The sequence below is a fragment of the Vespa velutina genome, chromosome 3 (genome assembly GCF_912470025.1).
Source record: "Vespa velutina chromosome 3, iVesVel2.1, whole genome shotgun sequence".
Lineage (NCBI taxonomy): Eukaryota > Metazoa > Arthropoda > Insecta > Hymenoptera > Vespidae > Vespa > Vespa velutina.
The window spans coordinates 3,187,055-3,209,091 of record NC_062190.1 but is presented as its reverse complement, the minus strand read 5'-3'; the positions used below and the strand labels follow the sequence as shown (position 1 = coordinate 3,209,091).

Below are 22,037 nucleotides of genomic sequence, written 5' to 3'. Positions count from 1 at the left end.
CACCCTTTTGTTCGAAGATAATCGCCTTTTTCTATAACATACTCTTTACACGCGATTTCTAGACACCCAAAAGAATCAGCTACATTAAATAGGATGATAACATTGTTTTCTCATGTTCATAAGGAGGATTCGTTTTTGGAGATTGGAAAAAAAAAGAAAAACAAAAAAATATATGTAATGTTTCTTTTGATGTAATTATGAGAAGATACACGAATCGTAATTTTCTAGTAATCACCATGAATATCACTTTTTATTTTATTTTTTTATGGAATTAGAGATAGTGCGACGAGATATTCTGAAAAACATTAAGTTTATACCCTAAGGATTTATCGAACACCATATTCGACATTCTTTGTTTCTCTCACGCGATTCCACACCTTTTTTACTTAATTACATTCAGTGGAAATCGAAAGCTTCGACACCTACATTCAAGGACGATAGAAATTTGGAGTACCTGTCGTAATGTCAAAAATTGACATTACGACATTACGAGATTTCGTAGAGAGTAGAGAGATGTTCGTGAGAGATGTCCTGCTTATCATTCTTAAATTCTGAGTAATCTTCTTTTTTCCATATTGTAGATTTCGAAAGAGGTTCGAGAAGTATCAACAGAATATTGTTCTCTTGGTAGCATATTCCTTGTTTTTCTTATTTTATAATTTATATTACTTCTTACAGTTAATTTTCACACATAGAGAGTAGAGTTAATTTTGTTTCTAACGATATAATTTATTACACTTTTTTCTTTAAAAATGATTACTATTACGACTATTCAATGGATTTGAGATGTACCTTCCTTACCAAGATTTACCAAAATACTGTTTGGTAAGACTGGAATACACGATGATATTTCTACTAATAGAATACTAACGACTTTATTAACTCATGGGTGTTAAAAGGCATCAGTACGCATCCAGTAGCACGAACAAATGATTATAGCCTGCATACATATGTCGATGGATATATTGAGGGATATAAATCAGTTGATATTCTAATGTTATCCTTTCTTTTATTTTAAAAAAGAAACCGATTCATTTTTTCTCGCAATCTATTTGCCAAAAAATACATGTACATGTATATGTATTTGTATATACAAATAATAATTTATATTTAACAGTTTACATGACTGTCCGGATTTTTCTGGTAATACAAAGTTTTATTTACATACTTAAAAACTTGGCGGCGATACATTATTTCTTTGGCACAAGAAGACTAACGACATCTCATTCGATGCTCACTTTTATTCTAAAAATTCATTTCTTCTTATTGTTTAATGAGAACAATCAAAATACTTCCAGCACTGTTCGTCTTGAAAATATATTATTTCGTAGTATGCCGAGCCCAAGTTGTCCTTTTGACTTGACTCATCAGATCGTTTCTCGGTGGTAGACGAGCACTAGTTGTACGAGTTGGTGGTGGCCCAGGTGAACGTAACATCGCAACAATTTTTTTCTGAGCTTGACCTTTGTCATTGTTAGTACTTTGAAAATTTTCTTTGGAAATACCATCCATACGTTTGCCTTGTGGTGGTGGATCCAAAACTATAGGTGGTATCTCTTCTTGACCATAATAACGTTCTTGCTTGATCTTGATGTTATCTATTGACGGCGAACTTTGATCATTAACATTACAAGGTAACGGTTTAATGAAAGACGATTGGTGAATATCCGTATTCTCGGCGATAGTTGTCGTTGTCCTGTAATTGTCCAATTTGTGATTCATAACAGGTGACGGTGTGAAACTATTGGACTGAGACACTCTTAGAGATATAGAGCTTGGTGAAAGCTGTGCTGAGTTCTACAAAAACATATACAGACAATATATTAGATTTTAATTTATGTTGTTTTGTTAATGAGAAAATAACGTGTTATGGAAATTACTTACCGACGGTCTGGAATTAGGAGATAATAAAAATCCATGTGGCATCGTGTATGGTGATGGCGTAGCATAAGGCGATCTTTGATTTTGGTATGGACTGATATTATGAAGTCTCTCCATTAGTTGTGCTTGGAAATGTAATTGATCCGTAGAACTGTTGCTTCCTTGAATTCCCATAACACCGAGACTACCAGGATATAAAGAATCCATGGAGTAAGGACAATAAGTGAATGCCGATGGATCCGATTCCCAAGATGAACTTTGTTCTCCAGTTCGTTGGCACTATTCACGGAGGGAAAATAATTGGCATATAGACTCGATAAAACTTATTGCCAAGTTAACAGAATCTATTTAAATCACCATATACTTTCCTGTATATACAGTTTCCGTGCAAATGAAACTCACACATACCGAAACTGTAACATTTACTAATATGTACATATACACGATACATTTATTTATATTACATAGTAACAGTATTAAAAATTATAAGTATAGAAAAAGAAATATTGAAACAAAACATTTATACATACAAGCAAACTAATACCAACACTTATGATTATTTTCTAGTAAACAATGAAAAACATTACCTAGCATTTATTGCTTGCGAGAAGTCCTTAATCTTGTGCGAAGACCTGTTGAACAACACCGTCATACTGGCACTTAGCAGAATTATTAGATTAGCGGTTTAGCTTTAATGTTCCATCCTGACGAACAACAATTTTATCGAAATTCGTAATGGCGAGTATAAAATTTTGATCGGTCATAAGCAAACACATGTATCCACATCTTCCATATTCGTGTATTATAAGATTTGTGTATTCGATGATAGTCGAGTCAAATGTAGTCGACCGATAGATAGATAGATCGACAGTGTGCTATATACATACATCTGTCTCATAAAACGTTCTTAAAATGAAAATATTAGTGATGAATTTTACATAGAAATTCTTTGACGTATCTACTAAGAGGCTACAAGAATAGAAACAATATTTTACCTAAGTCTCAAGATGATCATAAAACAAAAGAATATTCTTCGCTGTTTCTTCAAAGGTAAATAACGGAAAGCTGTCGTTTGTAAGCGGCATGCCGAACGTGTTTTACTCAAGAACGTGAAAATTCTCTAAGAAAAGATACACGTGTGTTTGGTTTATTGTGGTGTGAAAAACGTAAGGCGAAGAGAATAATGAATATCGAATATTCAGGAGCAACGTGTTTGCCACATTGATCGCATACCGATCTTCTCAGCCTAAGACGACACTGACAGATGCAAAATGTATAAGGTGTATGTAAATCGGTTTATTATAAAGTTAAAAAAAGGACTCTCGATACAAAAGGCGGTTACGGTATAAAAAAAGGAATAAAAAACAAGTACAAAATGCATTGTTAAACGTTAATGGAAATGCAACGTTGGTGCAGACGTCAGACGACATTTGCTGCTCCTTTTCGTTTCATGGGATTCGGTAGAATGTTACCTGGCCAAGATTAGGTAAATCAGGAATGGTGGATCCCTGTTGAGTCGTTGTCGACGATACAGGCATTTGTGATTGCGTATTAACGTGACCACTCGATACACGTTCTTGTTCCCTGAGATGACCAACCAATGCTCCTATGTGTTCCAACAATTCCTTGTTTTGCACCAGCAATTGATGCGTTCGCATCTAGACGAAAATTAATTCAATTTTGATTATCTCATTATAAAATCCAAATACTATTATAATGTTGATGGATCAATAAGATCGCGTATACTTACGTTGCAAGTACGATGCAATAGTTTGTGAAGTTTTTATCGTCAAATTTATAACAAATTTATTACCTGAGCTTCAACGCGTGCAGCGGTCTCTGCTGCAAGCTGATCCTGTAGAAGTTTCGCATGAGCAACAGCAGCTCTGGTTTGTTGACTTTGCTGCTCTAACCGTTCTCGTAAAAGTTGAATTTCGTGTTTGAGAGCAGTTAATTCGCCTCCTACCAATAAACCTCCGCAATCGGAGGCTACCGTGCCCTATTATAATGCACAATAAGTATGAAAAGTTAATCCAAAGAAATTTTTTTTTCTTCAAGTATTGTCAACAATAAATAAAATAAAAGAAGTAATAAATATATACCAATGGCGATTGTCTGATAGGTGAGGTAGAAGCTGTGGTTGCTGGAACATCGTGAGATCTCAGAAGACAAGAAACAGACGATTGTTCCTGAACCGAATCCTCTGTTTCTCCTAACAGCGATATGTCTGTAATAATATTATCACACAAGTACACAAACAAATAATAAGAATTTATTAAAAATATTCAAATTGAATAATTTTATACCTTTGTGCAACGTCAACGGTGAAGATTGCGATTGCTCGTTAGGAATTTCATCTTGTTCCTCGTAAACGTCACGATGATTCTCGCTGTGATCCTTTTCCATTTCCTTTTCCTTTTCCCCACGATCTTTATCTTCGTTCGTATTATTTATACTTAATTTATGGCACACCTCGAAGGCTTGTCCCACGGTTCTCACCACCCTCATTGCTTGACTCTAGTAAAATCAAATTCTTTGAATTTAATTGAAAGATCAAATTATTCTATTCCTATGCATGTATGTGAACGACGAGTTTCTGATAACGTATTTAAATTTAGTCCTTTATATTCTCTATTTTCTTTCACTACAAGCTCTCTCTTTTTTTTCAGAACACATTATTTTTCACATAATTTATTTTAAAGAAAACATGATATTTTGTAATAAAAAATTATTATTATTAAAAAATATTGTATCAAACTCGTCATAAGAGTTCAAAGGGTTTAATGTTAATTACTCGATAAAAGTTTTTTCTTTGTTTAGAGAAGGACAAAATTAAATTCAAGGTTCTTTACGATTTAAAGGAAAAAAATTTTTTTTTTAATCCTATAGATCCCAATGTTATAATTAAAAGGGATGATTAGTTGCATAACAGAGTTAAACGAATCGAATGAAGCAATAATCTTTTTTTTTTACGTTCGTCAAAATAATTTGACACGTCGATTTACCTCGAGTTCCTCGAGTTCATCGTTTTCCTCCTCGAAAGGATTCTCATCGAGATTGATGTCAATCGATGTCGAACGAACTGGCTGTGAAGATGTGGTTTTCGCTCGAACAAACGGTCTTCTTAGCTTTAAATGGTTAAAAATCGTGTCCGGTTCCTTAAAGGAGAGCTTTTTGCGTGGTTTAAACGAATTTTCGCATTCTGAAGCTGCAACAACGCTTGAAGAGACGGTAGAACCGGAAATCGGATTCGCCAACGTCGTTGAATTCGCGTTGACGGCGATCGTTTGCTTCGTCCAATTTTTCAACATTTCGTTCAGTTTAATCAAAATTTCTTCGCATCTTTAATTTTCAATAATGATTTCATACGGTAGGATTTATTCCAAATAAAAAAAGAAAAGTAATTTCCTTTACTTTAATCTTCTTAAGAGAGTAAATATAGCCCCGATCAGAAAAAAATCTAGTCCCGATTTCTTACAAATATCTATATTACTGACTATTTTTAATATTCATTTCATTGATTATATTCGCATCAACGAATAATTTTCTTCATTTTGTAACAATAATCACAATCTTTATCATATTCGTCTTCTTTTCTCTTTCCATAAAATAATATAACGAAATAATTCTTATTGTTCCATGAAATTTAATTTCCACAGAACAAATGTACTTTCAACGCATAACAGAAGATCAATTTCATGGAATATTTTACTCTTCCTCGTATTGTCAATCTTTTATTTTAGTCCTCTCTCTCTCTCTCCCTCTTCCTCTCTTTTTCTCTCCCCCCGCCCCTCTCTCTCTCTCTTAATGATAGCGCTTTACTCATTTATATCAAAAACAGATATGTTATGTTCTTTCATCGTTCCAATCTGCCAAAATCGAGCTCGATCAAAACGAAACTAGCTTTTCGTTCGCAGTGAATACACACGTTACTCTGTAGACAATAAATCTTCATTTGGGTCAGTCTGTCCGTATAAACTTTCATGTGCGCACATAGCAGTAAAGATTTATTTTGAATTCTTGTTGCATTTTCCTTTCGGTTGTTTGTATTATTTCTTCTTCGAAAAATCGATATACATCCGTTTGTTAAAAATCTCAATTATTCTACAATTCATTAAATGTATAGATTTTAAATAAACTGAATTTTCTTCTAAGCTTAATTATAATTATTTTCTCGTAAATATATGTTCTCCTATAAATATATACTTTTTAATAATTTATATATATAAAAAGTACATTTTATGTAATATAAATCATATTACGCATATACATTAATTATTCAAAAGTACATATTTATAATATAACATGCCTAAGAGAAACATGTACAATACTAGTATAGTATGTAATAATTAAATAATATATAATATAATAAAAAATTTTTATTTTTTTAATTTTCTATTTCTATAGAAATATATAATATACACTCTCTCTCAAGTATAAATACTCGTGATGACGAAATTTGCAAAAAATGGAAAAACAAAAAAAAGAAATCACCGCTCTATAAGTTTTTGACGAATGACATTTTACAAAAAGACTTTATCAAAAACTAACAAAGCTGTCACCGTTCATACCCTTGGAATTGTTTCCATCGAATATTTGTTATCAAATAGGGTAGTTATATTTTCGAATATATACATACATAATTATCGTATACATAAAATACATATTTTCTTGAAGCAAAAGAAGACTAAGCACGAGATACGTTTTGGAAAAGCAGAGGTATACGTTCGAGTACCGAATAAATTTCTTTCCGACGCTATGAGAGTAAGCAACGTGGGTTTATTTGTATGGCGGATACACAGTCATTTGTAATAACAAGCAAAGCGCACACAAAGATACCATGATCTCTTTTCTACCATTATTTTCCTATTTGTTCATTCCTCTCTAATAAGTTCTTTGTAATTTTCTTCTAAATATTTAATTAACGTTTTGAAAAATGTTATCGTTTCTTTTTAAAACAATAATAGATGATGACGACGACGATGATAATGATTAATTATGTAATCTATAAAAAGATTTTTTTTAACTTGAAATATACATTTAAAAATACAAATTAGTATATAGACAATACGAATTTAATTCGTCATTTAATTGAAATTCAACGATAATTTAAACTTATAATTCAACGATAATATAAATTTATTTTAAACATAAAACTTTGAATAAACTACATAAATGAAAAACTATTATTGATGAAGAAACATTCGATAGATCTAATACAAAGCTCTAGCTAACACCGTTACCATCATGAACTCTTCATTTCTTTAGCAGATGGAAAAAGAATCGATAAATTGTTTCGCTTGTAACTTCCTTTAGAACTATAGTCGAGATATAATGCGATATTCCATACACTGCTTCAATTATACTAACATCTTTAACACGAGCAACAAACACATTTCTCTCTTTTCTATCTTTCTCCCAAAAAGAGAATTATTGGAGACATCAACGATCGTAATTCTAACATTCCGAACTCTGATGGCACAAAATGATGAATCACACTTTTATATTTCTTTTCTTTATTTTTCTACGTATCAATGTTCATCCAGAAAGATGTCTTATTCTCACATTAGAAACATGAAAATTAGGATAACACTTAGAGTAGTAAGTCCAAGAATACCGAGTGCAGAGCGTCCGATGCGGCAGCACACACCACAATGTGAACCGACTCGTAGCGAGCTGATTTTTCCTCTGGTTTATTTATAAGCGCATTAATATCTCTCTTTCTCTTTCTCTCTCTCTCTCTCTCTCTCTCTCTCTCTCTCTCTCTCTCTCTCTCTCTCTCTCTCTCTCTATCTCTCTCTCTCTCTATCTATCTATCTATCTATCTATCTATCTATCTATCTCTCTTTCTCTTTCTCTTACTCTCTTGCTCTCTCTCTTCCTCTTCCTCTCTCTTTCTTTGTCTATTCTCAGTGGCGGAATTTTGTTTCTTGTCCGATAACTCTTCTTATCGTTCGATTAGAAGAGTTTCAAGTAATTACACAATTATCATTCGTTAAGATTTTGTTTCTGATATTAGAAATCAAAAAAGAAAAAGAAAGTATTCGAAGAGATTCATAAATGAAAAATTAGAAAAGTTCAATTTTTTTTAATAAAATAAAAATTAATTTCTATTATAAAGTTTGTCTCGTGTATGTACATAAAAAGAAAACCTCTGCTTTGTTATTTCTTTTGAGCCACTTGGTAAAGAAACGGAATTAGATGACGTCATAAATTATCTTTACAAACAGGGTACTCTAATCACAAGAAAGGAACAATGGAATAAGAAAAGAAAAAAAAAACAGGAGAGAAAATACTGAACCTGGCTTTTTCTTTCCCTTCGTAATCAAGAACGTGGTATTTTATTTATAGGGACGCAATAATGCGAATTGATAGTTAGTCAGAATGAATGTTAGAGTCGCGTTGTCTACATTTACCTACACGTATATGTATATATGTATGTATGTATATATGTACGTACAAGAGTCGTTACATTTGATTTCCCACCATAGAACGAAAGCATGGTATAAAGTGTCGCCTAAGTGCTGCTAATAGCTAATATCGATATTAGAAACTCGTCGTCGAATCGCAAGGGTTAAACTTATCAAAGAACAAATAAGTCTTACCTTTTTACTAGATTTGAAGACGTTACATTTGAAGGTGTTACTGCTACCGTCACGGGCGATGTAACTAAAAATTTTCAAGTCGTGACTATCGTGGGAGACATAGAATATCCTGAAAAACAATCGGAAATGGATGCAAAAATTTATTTATCTTTTTTGTAATTTGTTAATGATTTAAAAAGAGGAAAAAATAAAAGAAAACGAAAACTAAAAACTAAACAAGAGAAACATTATTTCATTCTCACCTGTAAATCGGGTGATGCATGAGATATAATTTGTTCTCTTCCATCCATTGCTGTTTCTTCTGGAAAAAAAAAAAAAAATAAAAAATAAAAAAGACAGTTATGAAAAAACTAGCTCGAAAATCGCTAGCAACCGATTTCTATTGATACGAATACATTGTGGCTCCAGTCCAAATCCATTTCTCGTTATAAATCGCCACTTCGCTCATTGCTAAATGGCTCATCATTTAAGAACGTGATATATGTATGTATGTATATATATATATATACAAGCGCGCACATACACATATAGATATATACATACATATATACATACATACGTACATACACATATATATGCATATATATATATATGTATGTACATATTTACATGCATGCATACATACATATATATATGCATATATACATACATACATGCATACATGCATACATACATACATACATACATACATACATACATACATACATACATACATACATACATACATACATACGTACATACATATATATATGCATACGTACATACATACATACATATAATTTCCTTACAAAGATATATTTGTATTTATATTCTTACGTACCTTCTTCTTCCGGAGCATGACCTTCAACCCGTCGACCGATACCTCCAACGTCACTTTCTTCTTCTTGATCCCTTTCGCCTTAAATTCATACTAAAAAGAAAAAAAAAGAAAAAAAAAAGAAAAAAAAAAGAAAAAAAAAGAAAAAAAAGATAAAAGGAAAAATAATTGAAATATAATTTTTGAAAATTCAACAAACGTTAACGTCGACATAATTGATAAAATTTAATCAGCAATTATGTTAACTTACCCGAATTCTTCGCATCGCCGCCACGATCTCAACTCTGCTGGTTGGTCGAGGTACCTCCATAGAACCAATGAACTGAAAAAGTAAAGGAAAAAAAAAAAAAGAAAAATAAACGATATTCATCGAATAATATCTATTTTACAAAGTTGCCACCATATCTCAGTAAACCCCAATCAAGCCTATTTTTGTGTTCCGAAGTTTCTTTGGATCAACGATCGTATTCTTTCTTATATTGAGCACCTCTACAATCCGTATTTAGAATCCCCCATTGAAGCTACGACCGGGCCACGTGTTCGAACGGTTTGACTTGCACGTGGTAGTCTCCCACATATCGCAAGAAAAATCGTAAGGACTAAGAAAGTCTAGAGACACAGTCTATGCATTCTTCGTGAATTAACGATCAATAGTCGACGTTAAGGCGACGCTTAGCTAGGGTTAGTTTCCTTATCAACCCTACGACAAAAAGAATCCTCCCCTCTTACTACAAGTCCTACTCTAATTCTGATACTATATGAAAAGAAAGAGACATGATGGAAAAAGCATTTGGCCATCGATCTTTTTAAAAGTTCTTTACTAAAAACGCATTTGTGACTATTCATCACTGCTCGCGATTTCGAGGAAATGTACGAAGGTGTGTGAATAACCAAGAGAAAGAGAAAGATAGTATATGTGTGTGTAGATATCTACATGTATGTATATTTGCGCATGTTGTGAAAAACGAACGAGAAGTTAAGGAGAGCTTTATGAGCTTTAAAGTCGAGCGCACAAAAGCTTCGACCTTTCTTGGAACGTGTACTACTGAAATAAACACTTGTACAATGACGTCATCACGACGGTACCGGGATGGTCCGAAAATATCTCGTGTCGTTGCCGTCCTCCTTGGTTGTTGCACCATACGCGATATCCTCGATATTATATTTTCGATTCCTCAAAAATTTCAACCAATAACTAAAATCATCCCCAATTGACTTGATAGTCTATCTTTCCTTGATGAAACAACTCTGATCTTAATCTAGTCATCGCAATATGAACATAAGTTGATCTAACTGGATCAGATCAATATGTTCAAGCCAACTGCTTTGGATCAGTTAAAATCTCTACGGTCTAGATACATTCGTTGATCTTTGTATGTACGATAATATATGAACTTAGAAACAATAGCCATAGATAATGTATGCTTAATATTTAATTATTTTGTGAGTCTCACAATTTCATCAAATTGCAAGGTTTAAGGGTCAAAGTTGAATTGGGCCACTGTAGTTCCGAACGAATAATTATACAAAAATATGTATTATGTCTATATGGTAGCCATTTAAGCGCGAGAAAATTGAACATTTCTTTTTCTTTATAAATAAAAAAAAAAAAAAGAAATTTTCTTTTCCTATAATAAAAAATAAAAATAAAAATAAAAATATTCAAGCGTTTCTAATAAACTATAAGTTATGCTGGAAAATTCATTGTGTTAAGGTTTTTGTTTTCTTCTTACTACTTCGAGTGAACTTCGAATTTAGAGTCAAAGAACCCCAATAATGTTGGATTATTGAACATTAACGATTTAAATTAATTATTATTACTGAGTAAGCTCGGTCTCTTGCAAAGAGATCATGATAGATTACCTTGGCGTGGAAGACAATTCCACGGTGGAAGGCCTCCTCGCTGTGTAGCGGTATCCGTGTATCGTACTCGTCATTATGCACGAGATTGTACTGCTTCTTAGAGGGCATGCTTCTCCCAGCTTCATTCGATCTCGTTCGTCCAGTCTCGCTAAAAACGACACGTGTTCGGTCAGTTAAGTGACTCTTCTGAGGCCCCATAAAATTTCAAATATGGCGAACGAAGTTACTCTGAAAATCTTTTCTTTCGTATATGCATATATCTCTTTTTTTCTTTTTCTTTTTCTTTTATTTCAAATTACTTCAAAATTAAAAAGAAATTCTTTTAAATTTTCAATAAAGAAAAAGAAAATATTAAACAAAAAATAAAAATCGTCCTTTTGCTGACAAAGATTTTGTATCATTTATATCTATAAACATATCGAGAAAAGATGTAAATTTATTCTAAAATTTTCTATGATATTGAAAGTCGATAGATTTCGAATCATGTCTCGTGATCAAATCACGAGATTTTCCTTCAATCTCTATGCGTATATGAAAACTCAACGCATGTAGCAGATATCGGGATAGTGGATGAAGCACGTGCTACAAGTGGCTCCGAATTCAAGGTCACATTCATACAGTTCGTATTTCATTGAGTAACGAATCTATTCAAGAGTTCGCCTCTTTACCGAATAATAATCCATTACGTATTTTCATTATCGACTTATGGTATGGTAGAAGAATTGTTCACCTGGTTCAACATCGTCAAATCAAGTCAGTGATTTCATTAATTGGTACGAAGAAATAAATAAAAAAATATTTTTATTCGATTCTTTAGAAGAATTATTTCAAATATAAACAAAAAAGAATGTGAATTACATATTTGTTTCGTGACACTCTGTATATTCGAAATCGAAACAACAATACAATTTTATATCATAAATTTCAATGAATCAAAGGATATTTTCGTTTCTCTTTTTCGAGAAAAAAAAAAAATTTTTTTTCACATCTTTATTTTTTTTCTTTAATGGTGAGACAAATAAAAGATTTTCTATTTTCTAATGTACATCTTCGTACGTTTTGCTCATACAGATCCATGGGCATCTGTATCGGCATCGCGATGGCGAGTTCAATCACCACGACAGAGGATGCATTTTTGCGCGCGCGCATCTCGAGAACACACCTGAACGCGTCAAGGTGTTCTCACAACGAATCTCAAGCTTGGAACAAAGGAAAACGAGGAGCCTTCGATAGATAAATATGAATGTATTTATACATACATATATGTGTAAGTATCTTGCGTGCTTATACACGTTCGTGCATAATTGCTTCATGGACTCCGATCTATATTTTATTCTTTATTTTTTATGTGTCATTATTAAGTTTTTACAAAATTATACATTCTTCGACAATAAGAAAAGTAAGGAAAAGAAAAAAATATGGATAATTCGTGAGATATTTAAGTTTAATATCAACCAGCACGAAACGTCTTAAGATTACTATACAAGGCGTTCAATTTTCATTGATTTTTAGTACCATTATAATTGTTAATAATGTTGAAAATTTTGAAGATTATAATAAATAAAAATCAAAAGCAATAATATCAACAATATCTGAACAATAAAACAATCTGAAGATTATTTTAGATAAGAATATCTACATAAAGATTGATTGAACGAAACGTGACACCCTATAGAACGAATGAATAATCGAAGGGAAGGGAAAAAAAGTCGAATCCTCGGGCCATTTCGTTTACCTTCACCTTCCATTTACCACGTGCGTTAGAGAACGCTCGCGCTCTTAAGATCGACATTAACGTGACTCCACATCAATCTCGTTGCTTTATAACAATAAAGATATGTTTTCAAACTAAGGTAACATTTTTTTAATATAAAATCGTATAAGGATAAAAAAAAGTGAGAGAAAGAGAGAAAGCATATAAATGAATTTTTAACATACCCGACAGCTGATTGGACGATCGAATTCGATCAGTTCTCATCAACCGTTTCGATTCGGTTCCACGTAAAAAAACGTTGCTTGTGAACGTAGCTTTAGATAGCCGGACGGCCAGCCGCTCGGGCGAAAGGAATAATCACGCATTCAAGTTAGTAGACACGGTAGTAAGAAGGCACATCGACGATCCCACATCTCTTTCTTTCTCTCATTCCCTCTTCGCCCCACAGGTCGTCGTCTTTGCTTCGTCGTCTCTCTCTCTCTCTCTCTCTCTCTCTCTCTCTCTCTCTCTCTCTCTCTCCCCTTTCTCTTTCGAAAGAACCGTAGCCGTCCTGTTGTTGGGCTTCGTTCTTGGAAGAAACGAAGCACAAATATAAGATACGAAGAGTCAGAGTCGGGCACTTGATCGGTGCGCTCGGCACTCTGTCTTCTCATTCATCCTTTCGCGCTCCTCCTCCTTCTCCTCCTTCAGCGCCACCGCCACCTCCCTCCCCCCTTTCTCCTTTTCACCTCTCTCTATCACAGTCCAATGGACTGTGATCCCCACGTTCTCCAAGTCCGCGACGTCTTCGAGCACCTCTATCTTACCCCGTAACGCTAAACACGTTAGGCTCGCATGCCTCGCGAGCCACAAGTTGATAAACGCAACTTTCCAGAGAATTTTTACGATTAGACGAAAGAGTAGCAACAGCAGCTACAGCCGCGAGCCGCGCGAAACTGAGAACGGAAACGGAACAGTCCTTGCCGTTGTCCCTATTATCGCACCGCACGCCTTTACTCCTACCTCTTCTAACTCGCTCTAACCGTGTCATAACTTTGCCTCATGCACTTTTAAAGACAACTTTTCGCCTTCCGTTTAAGAAGGACTAACGTCAATACACAAGGAGAACAATCCTTGCACTTTGATGGCTCAGAACAGATAATCTATTTTGAAGGGTCACGAAGAACAATCTCCTATGCAGTATAATGTCTGCATCATCCTTCCTTCTTTGATCCTTTCTCAGAACCATTCACCCGTTTCTCTCTTCCTTTCTTTCTCTACCTATATCTCGATGTTCAATTCACCTACAAGAACACGTCGTTCTCATGGAACATTGAACGCGAATCATCTACCCCTTACTCCAACCGAACCTAGCGTCGCACTGAGAATGCACGATGCGATGGCAACCGTCAAAGTGAAAGCCCGCTCATCTAGGAGTGACCTCTCTTGGATAAAAATGCAAGTTCTATTCTTTATTTATTTGTTCGCTCGATATCCACACATTTGTTGCGTTATCAATATTTAAAAATTTTTTTTATATCTTCGTTTAGAATAATTAAATCTTTGATTAATAATAAAAAACTTAACATCAATAATTATTGGGAATACAATTATTTTTATAATAATTCTCTTCTTTCTTGTTTTATCGATCAAAGATTTTATCAATGCGAATTCAAACTATTGAGCGCGGGATACCTAAAGTTTATCAGTTAAACTTATAATTTATATATTGTAATGAAAATTATAATTGTTGACAAAGTATGTGGGGCAATATTCAATTTATTTGAAAAACAATATTTTCCATAATAATTATACTCCATAAGTTTCCCTGTACCAATAAACCGCTATAAAACATTCGTGTAAATAAACAAATATTAATATTTATTTATTCATAGAATTATTACTAAACGACTATTGCGTATATGTATGTCGTATAGGCAAACCTTGATCATTTAAAAGATGATCTTTTGGACTTTCAAGGTACTTAGGCCCGTCTCCCACACCCGTATGTATCATGTATTTAATTTTACCTGGTTCTTGAATTTTACTATCTATTTTTTCTAGTAAATCCTAAAAGTATAAATATTTTATTTATTCTATATATTTAAGAATTAAGTGAAGTACATACCTGTGAAATTTGTACTGTTTCTATAGGTAAACCTCTTTTATAATTGTTCAAATTATTATTGGCAGGAGGAAAATAATAATCTAAAATTGCTACAATTTGTGGAATATCCTTTTCTAATAAATATAAAACTGCATTTGGTCCTGCATCGTACGTATATGCTACCTATAATTTAATGTTATTAATGTTATTATAATTAATTTAATGTTAATAAAATTATAGCATATAATCCTTGTTATAAATAAGTATAGATATATATATATAATACCTTTACATCATTAACTACAGTATTATATGAATGAATAAGATTTACAACTGCAAAAGAAATGTCATTCATGTATATAATAGGAGGATAACTATCTAGGCATACTGCATGCATTTGATTGGAATCTTTCATGGTAAGTTCCGCAAAGGTTGAGAAGTCTTTTTTCATAATAGCTGTCTGCATTTTTTCTGCCTGTTTTGGTACAATATATTTAGCACGGTAATGTAAAAGTTCAGAGGTATCCATAGTTCTCTTCATACCAACAGCACTAGAAACTTTTTTCTTTTCATCATTTATCTAAATGTGTATAAAATAATAATTAAAAATTGTCATGAAATATAACATCATATTTTATATAACAAAATATCTTGAAATATAGCAATACATACAACTAATATCAAAGTCCTCATTTCTGGCCAATAAGATGCAGGTGCAATTTGTTTTGCTATACTGTCATCGCCGGTTTCACATGATCCCATATACCACCTCACAAAACCACCTATAGTGCTTCGACACGCTGAACCAGATCCCACTCGTGCAATAGCACTAATATCACCCTACTCCAATATTATAAAAATATAGACTTAAAAAGAAAATCTCAATTTAAAAAAAATTATATATTTATATATGAATCAAGAAGTTACCTCTACTTTATATAATTTTGCAAGAGCTAAAGCAAGACATGCATATCCTGCAGCACTAGAAGCTAAACCAGATGCGGTTGGAAAATTATTTTCTGAACAAATATGAAGTTTCCAATCCATTAACTCACTGGTAAGCTTTGCTCTTTTTCTAACTTGAAAAAACATATTTATTATTATATTATTCTTAAATCAATTCTTTTATTGTATATAACAAACTTACTTTCAGTCAAACATTTTTGTAATCTTGAATTGTTAATATTTTCTTCGCTAAAATATATTAATAAAATATTAAAATAATATAAAATTTTAATACATAATATATTAAGATATAAAAATGGGTACATACTGTCCATTTAACCATATACAGTCTTCTTTGAAGTGCTGGCTGATCATAACAGTAGTTTTTGCACATAGCTACAATGAATATTCATAATGAATATTATTTAGATATATCTTATACATTTATTATTTATTAAAAATAAATATGATAACAAATTACCTGTTCTGTATTTAGACTCACACTTATCGAATCGTTAACAGGTAAAAGTAAATTTTCGTCACGTTTACTCCCTAAAAATAAATAGAACATAAATAAATTAATCAACGATCGACAACTCATAACTAAGGTAGAAGATAGTACAAGTGAACATTTAAATATTTTATGCAATATGTTACACGTCATACTATTATATTTTACCATCATTATAATAAAAGACCCAGTTACTTCATATTCAAATTACTTGAGACGTGTCATGAAATGAAAAGGTCAAAGATATTTTTTAAAAAGCAATAGAATTTTAATATAATCTTCTTAAAACTATATAAAAACCAGATGCGATATAATTCAAAATGAAAAATACATTATCGATATGATTTATATCGAAATTTCAAAGAAAGAGAACCTATGCTGGCGAATATTTTTTATAAATATTTTATTTTATATAATACATATTAATGTTTTAGGAATAAAATAATATGTATTATGATAAAAAGTTTTTTTTCTAATAAAAAATATTGTAAAAATGCGTACAATATTTAATAACAGCGATGTTAATAGGCGCAATACATGTAACGGTACCCATGACAATTTGAGAACACTAGTGCGATAACCGAATCACTCCGATCACAGCGATACCGAAAAGTCACTGAGCATCACACTGCTAGTAACGAAATATTTTTCTTGTATATAATGTAATAATTTTGCTCTTAAGTTACCCTTTTTCTATCGTCACGCACTACCGTTATCATATATCGAGTTTACCCGAACATAACCGAATAAAGCCGAACAAAATTTTTGGTAGGTAAATTTAATTATTGAGTCGACAAATCAAAACGACTTAGTTTGATCACAAAATAAAAGTATCGATTCTTTGAAAATATAAACATATAAAAATAACTAAGAGATAATTTCAAATATTTATCATTTCCGAGTGGTCATATGAAGATAATAATAAAAAAAAATATGGAATTGGAGGCAATAGGTAGCGACATATTAAATGGTTACTACATAAAAAAAATTATTTAATTCATAGTACATTTTATATTATACATAGAAGAGCAAATTCATGTTGCATCCGTCATCTCACACATACATACATATGATTATTTATAATAGCTCGCAGTTAACTTAAATAAAATATATCAATCTCTTATTTTGATGTCCTTTCACATGTAAATAAAATTAAATCTGAAACACACACAAATTATATATTTAATAATTAATAACATTGAAACATTTTTTTAAATCATAAATTTTATTAATTTACCTGCAAAGTGATTGTGGGAGACTGGATATTATTGGTCCATATCCTTGTGAATTATCATACAGTTCAAATAATGGTGCTGCAACTAATTTGTAGTTTTTTGGTACTGCGAACAGAGCTGAAAATATTAATTAGAAATAAAATAAGAACATATATGGTATATACATATAAAAAATTATATTCTCATATATCTTACCTTTTTCTTGTAATTGTACAAGGAACAACCTTTTATGTTCCTTTGGTTTAGTAATATGAGGTGGAACATATGGATATTGAGGTGGTTCAAAGTTAGGTCGCCACCAATTTCCAATAGTATCTTCTATGACCCATTCTTGTTTAACACCATCTTGACGTCCAAATGTCTAGAAGTTAATTGAAGTGTATTGCACTTAACATATTTCCAATATTTTCATAAAATAGCATATAATACATTCTTCTTCATTTAGTCCACTAAGAACATGGTTACATTATATTTAAAAGTGTTTGATATTACATTGTTATTTTTTTTAATGGACAATTTTTTGAGAGTTGCCTAATATGTTCCTTACACAACCTACATTATATTGACATTAAGATATGTCAGAAATATTCACTTGAGGAAATACTTCTGACATGCATTCCTTAAAAATACATAGTGAAAATGAAACAGCTGTTGTACATATATATATTGATACTAACATTCACAAATTTGGCAATATATATATAATTAATCGAGTTTTGAATGACCTACTTTTTAATTAAAAAAACATTAGCCCTGCTGTGGTTCAATCGAGTATTTGTTACCTACTGAGAGTGAATTTAATTTCATACATTATACAGTATATAATTATATTTTTGTTAGTTATCAAACTTTGAATCAAAATCCAAGATAAAATGTAAATACAATCTTCTTAACGTTTTACAATCTTCATATCCAGTCTGTTTAGCGTCCATATTACATATAAAGAGCTGGATAAGAACAATGTTCTTAGCTAACCAGAGCATCCTAGAAGCTTTGTTTTGTAACTACTACGAACATCAATTTTTCCGGGCATGCAGCGCACTAAAAATAGAAAACCTCTTATAATAGTAAAATGAAAATTCCCTAGTTTGAGCTACAGGCCCGGTTACATAAGTTCTACATACATCTTTAAAATTCATACAATACGTTTATAATAAGACAATATTACAATCTAACATATTAAAGTGCCACTCCTAGCCACCCTGTAAGGCAGCATAAGGCGTCGTGGTAACTGTTACCTCAGTAAGGAGCCGTTTTAGGCCCTCTACCTCGTCTTCTCCTGCATTTAGTTCTCCACCAGGTCTAAAACAAGATGAAATAAAAGCAAATTATAAATATATTACATCAACTAATAGATTTTATGATTAATAGTATACTTAATGTATATACTTACAATTTGAAGAATGTTGTTCCAAGCTGTAGAAGAAGGACATGGGGTAATCCATGTTCGTGGACCAAAAGTACTCCTTCCACACTCCGTCGCATTCCAATTTTGTCAAATTCATCTCTCATACGTTGAAACCTTGCAGGCACCGATGGATCTTTCTCAAAGAGTGGCTCTTTTGTTCCAAATGTATAGTTTGTCAAAGGATATCTATGATAAATGAGTTGTATTCGTCTGTTAGGCTTACTTCTTTAACCTTTAGTAAGTAAACTCAGCTTCTCCAAAATTATATCTTAAAGTAATAGGACAACATACAATATAATAATAATAATATAGGTACTCACAATGCAACAAACTTTAGTATCAAATGTTAAATTTCTAATGATTCCCTAATTTTCTTTTAAGCTAAAGATACTCATGAAATTGAATTTAATTATAATACATTTATAAGCAAATATTATTTTATTTGATTCTATGTAAATAATATAGATATTTAAGAACTATTTCTGATTTTTTATATAAAAAAGTTTGAATATATTAAAATAATAAGATTAAATAATAATCTTATAATGCAAAAATATACAAGTATATATATGTAATTTTTACTAAATTTCTCAAACCATTTCCAATTTTTATATTGACTCAATTTTTCTAATAATCAACAGTATCCTTAACTATTCATTTTACAGATTTATAAAGTTATTGTAAAATGAAAAATATCAATATTTGTATATAGTACCCAAATTTATTAACATTTATCATATTAAAAAAAAAAAAAAGAAAAGAAAAATTCATCAATAAAATAATGTAAGTGTTATTGTTCATATTCATAAAAAGTGTAATCTACATAATTAAATATATTACAGTACCAATTTCAACATTATAGTACTGACAAGTTCTTATATCTACATACATGTAGCATTACCTTTTCACGATACATAATGTCCAATTAATGATCATACTCTATATATTTTAAGTATTCTTACATAGTAATAAAAATATAAACAGATTCAAAAAAATAGCGATAGTGAAATACCCATAAAGATAGTTGTAAGTTTGAAAATGTTTCACCGAAATTGAGCTATCTCTTACATAAATCTATCATGATATGTTTAATATGTTTATTTAAAATAAAGAAGGTTTAAAATACCTTCTCTTACGGGTGTATTTGTAAACATCATCTTGATATCATTAAAGAGCACAGTATTATATGTTTAATTGTATGTAATTGAAAAACTATTATAGATATTAAAATTTCATTAACTTATTTCAGATTAAATTTTATCATGCAGTCTATAATCCTGCATAATATATGAAACCAGTTAATCATAATTAACAAGCCTTTCCAATAATAGACTGAAATTAGAAAACAAATTTGTGATACATTTCTTATTAACTTAAATAAATAACAATGCATAATAAATATTCCTAGTTATTATGAGGTACATACATAAACAATCTATAACGTATTCAATATAGAATACGGAACTGCTCTTTGCGCATATGACATATCCAAAAAAATTAATGTCTCTTATTTAAACTTTACAAAGATGAGATTGCTTAAAAAGTAGGAAACTGTTAATTATAGTCTTTTCTCTCTATTCAGTTTATAATTATTCAGAGTTTCAGGACATATCCAGAAACTACCAATTAATGAATTAATAACGCTTGTTCCACCCATACATTTATTACAAAGTAATACAATCAGATAATGTATGAATGTACAAAAAGTTTATTTATAATTGTGCAGGCTTTATATGAGACATGAGCAAATATATTCATTGAGAAACATAACAAAGATAGAATATTTTCTTTTAAAAGTACCCATGATTATACATTGATGAAATAACGGTACCGACGAACGTTGATCTTTTTTTTAATTCTTTTAATGATTGTAAAGCAGGCAATATTCATTCGAAGTATATAATACATCGTGCAACGAACGCAAAAATTATAAGTTCAATACAATCCTAAGTGTTTTAAACAAATGGTATTATGAAAAGACTTGTGCGTTAATTGTTTATGAAGCGATATATTATGTGCTCTTTTTAAAAACTAAGAATGTAATTTTCAAAATTTCATATTCTAATATATAATACTGTCATAAATATCATAAAAAATTTTTTGAAATAATATTAACCATCTTTCACACAAAAATTTCTAATATCGCTTACATAAACATTCAGAATATTCTTAACGAAAGGATGAACAGCCGTCTCATGGTTGTAACATACACATATATATGTATATAGTATAACGAAAGACTTTAGGAACATAGTATTATCGCTAGCGTCTCTCAACCCGGCCATAGTTGTTCTATAGGAGAGGCAGTCAAAGGAGATTACTCTAAAAAATAATGTGATTAAATCACGTATATGCTGCTCACTTACAAATTAACTGTCCTGTTGATAGTTACGGATTGATTCTGTACCACTTTTCCTTCAAAAGAACTGTTACTTGTTCTTCTTGGCCAGCCAGTGGCCTTACCTTGAGTTGTTCCCATCGCCATTTTGTTACCGTAAATATGCTTTACAGCACAACCAAAAATAATGAACAACCCAACAAGCTCACCTCTGGCTTCGAACTGCTTCCTACCGTTTCTCTTAGATCTCTTAAGCCGCAGTCAAGCAACGTTGTCATATTTCTCACCAAAAATATTTGACAACGCAGCGATACAATCGATAGTCGAATTATATTTTTGTCCAATCTGAAAAAAGGAGATATTTATAAATCTACATTATTAATGAACAAAAATACATATTACCGTTGAAATCATTAATAAATCAATTAATAAAATAGTAATTTCTAATTGTCTCTGATTGACATTTGAAGTTCGATATATCGATATTTATCCAACTAATTAATCATCAATTTATTAAACTTTATCGAATCAAAATCATCCTTGTTTCGATACTTGTATTCCATTGGTTAATCAAAATAACGAAGATGTATAGTAGGAAAGCTGATCTGGATAAATAGCATAACCATTACTTTTC

At 31.4% G+C, this 22,037-nt stretch overlaps 3 protein-coding genes across 6 annotated transcripts; all 3 read right to left on the bottom strand.

The window, feature by feature from the left end:
• Positions 1–992: 992 nt before the first annotated feature.
• On the bottom strand, positions 993–14,224 carry LOC124947479 (carboxyl-terminal PDZ ligand of neuronal nitric oxide synthase protein-like). 4 transcript variants are annotated; one of them, XM_047489660.1, is made up of 12 exons: positions 13,105–14,224; positions 11,167–11,314; positions 9,554–9,625; positions 9,307–9,396; positions 8,729–8,787; positions 8,487–8,550; positions 4,188–4,398; positions 3,984–4,108; positions 3,695–3,880; positions 3,354–3,539; positions 1,885–2,160; positions 993–1,797 (listed from the first exon to the last, which is right to left on the bottom strand). In XM_047489660.1, the coding sequence occupies exons 2-12, from the start codon at positions 11,272–11,274 to the stop codon at positions 1,321–1,323; spliced, it is 1,854 nt and encodes a 617-aa protein (XP_047345616.1). In that variant the 5' UTR covers positions 11,275–11,314; positions 13,105–14,224; the 3' UTR covers positions 993–1,320. The 4 variants fall into 4 exon arrangements, with proteins under 4 accessions (XP_047345616.1, XP_047345615.1, XP_047345617.1 ...); XM_047489659.1 differs by having other exon boundaries at positions 8,487–8,595; positions 13,105–14,222; XM_047489661.1 differs by lacking the exons at positions 8,487–8,550; positions 8,729–8,787; positions 9,307–9,396; ... (1 more) ...; positions 11,167–11,314; positions 13,105–14,224 and adding exons at positions 4,887–5,223; positions 7,252–7,554.
• A 396-nt stretch (positions 14,225–14,620) lies between these two features.
• Positions 14,621–17,147, bottom strand: LOC124947484 (diphosphomevalonate decarboxylase). The gene is made up of 9 exons (XM_047489677.1): positions 16,924–17,147; positions 16,393–16,463; positions 16,240–16,307; positions 16,114–16,160; positions 15,894–16,045; positions 15,639–15,806; positions 15,253–15,546; positions 14,988–15,149; positions 14,621–14,929 (listed from the first exon to the last, which is right to left on the bottom strand). The coding sequence occupies exons 1-9, from the start codon at positions 16,973–16,975 to the stop codon at positions 14,771–14,773; spliced, it is 1,173 nt and encodes a 390-aa protein (XP_047345633.1). The 5' UTR covers positions 16,976–17,147; the 3' UTR covers positions 14,621–14,770.
• A 250-nt stretch (positions 17,148–17,397) lies between these two features.
• LOC124947489 (cleavage and polyadenylation specificity factor subunit 5) lies at positions 17,398–21,639 on the bottom strand. Its single transcript, XM_047489696.1, has 6 exons — positions 21,432–21,639; positions 19,051–19,251; positions 18,896–18,959; positions 17,853–18,018; positions 17,660–17,774; positions 17,398–17,580 (listed from the first exon to the last, which is right to left on the bottom strand). The coding sequence occupies exons 1-6, from the start codon at positions 21,548–21,550 to the stop codon at positions 17,559–17,561; spliced, it is 687 nt and encodes a 228-aa protein (XP_047345652.1). The 5' UTR covers positions 21,551–21,639; the 3' UTR covers positions 17,398–17,558.
• Positions 21,640–22,037: the final 398 nt, after the last annotated feature.

Bases quoted from the DNA above. Each gene is read 5' to 3' on its own strand.
- LOC124947479 (XM_047489659.1), bottom strand. From the start codon at position 11,274: ATGCCCTCTAAGAAGCAGTACAATCTCGTGCATAATGACGAGTACGAT. The intron at 9,626-11,166 runs GTAATCTATCAT...TTACTTTTTCAG, and splicing joins GAATTGTCTTCCACGCCAAG to TTCATTGGTTCTATGGAGGT. The intron at 8,788-9,306 runs GTACGTAAGAAT...TTTTTTTTCCAG, and splicing joins TCATGCTCCGGAAGAAGAAG to AAGAAACAGCAATGGATGGA.
- LOC124947484 (XM_047489677.1), bottom strand. From the start codon at position 16,975: ATGGGTACCGTTACATGTATTGCGCCTATTAACATCGCTGTTATTAAA. The intron at 16,046-16,113 runs GTAAGTTTGTTA...TGTTTTTTCAAG, and splicing joins ACAAAAATGTTTGACTGAAA to TTAGAAAAAGAGCAAAGCTT. The intron at 15,547-15,638 runs GTATGTATTGCT...ATACACATTTAG, and splicing joins TGAGGACTTTGATATTAGTT to ATAAATGATGAAAAGAAAAA.
- LOC124947489 (XM_047489696.1), bottom strand. From the start codon at position 21,550: ATGGCGATGGGAACAACTCAAGGTAAGGCCACTGGCTGGCCAAGAAGA. The intron at 19,252-21,431 runs GTAAGTGAGCAG...CATTTATCATAG, and splicing joins ATCAACAGGACAGTTAATTT to ATATCCTTTGACAAACTATA. The intron at 17,581-17,659 runs GTAAATTAATAA...TGTGTGTTTCAG, and splicing joins CTCCCACAATCACTTTGCAG to ATTTAATTTTATTTACATGT.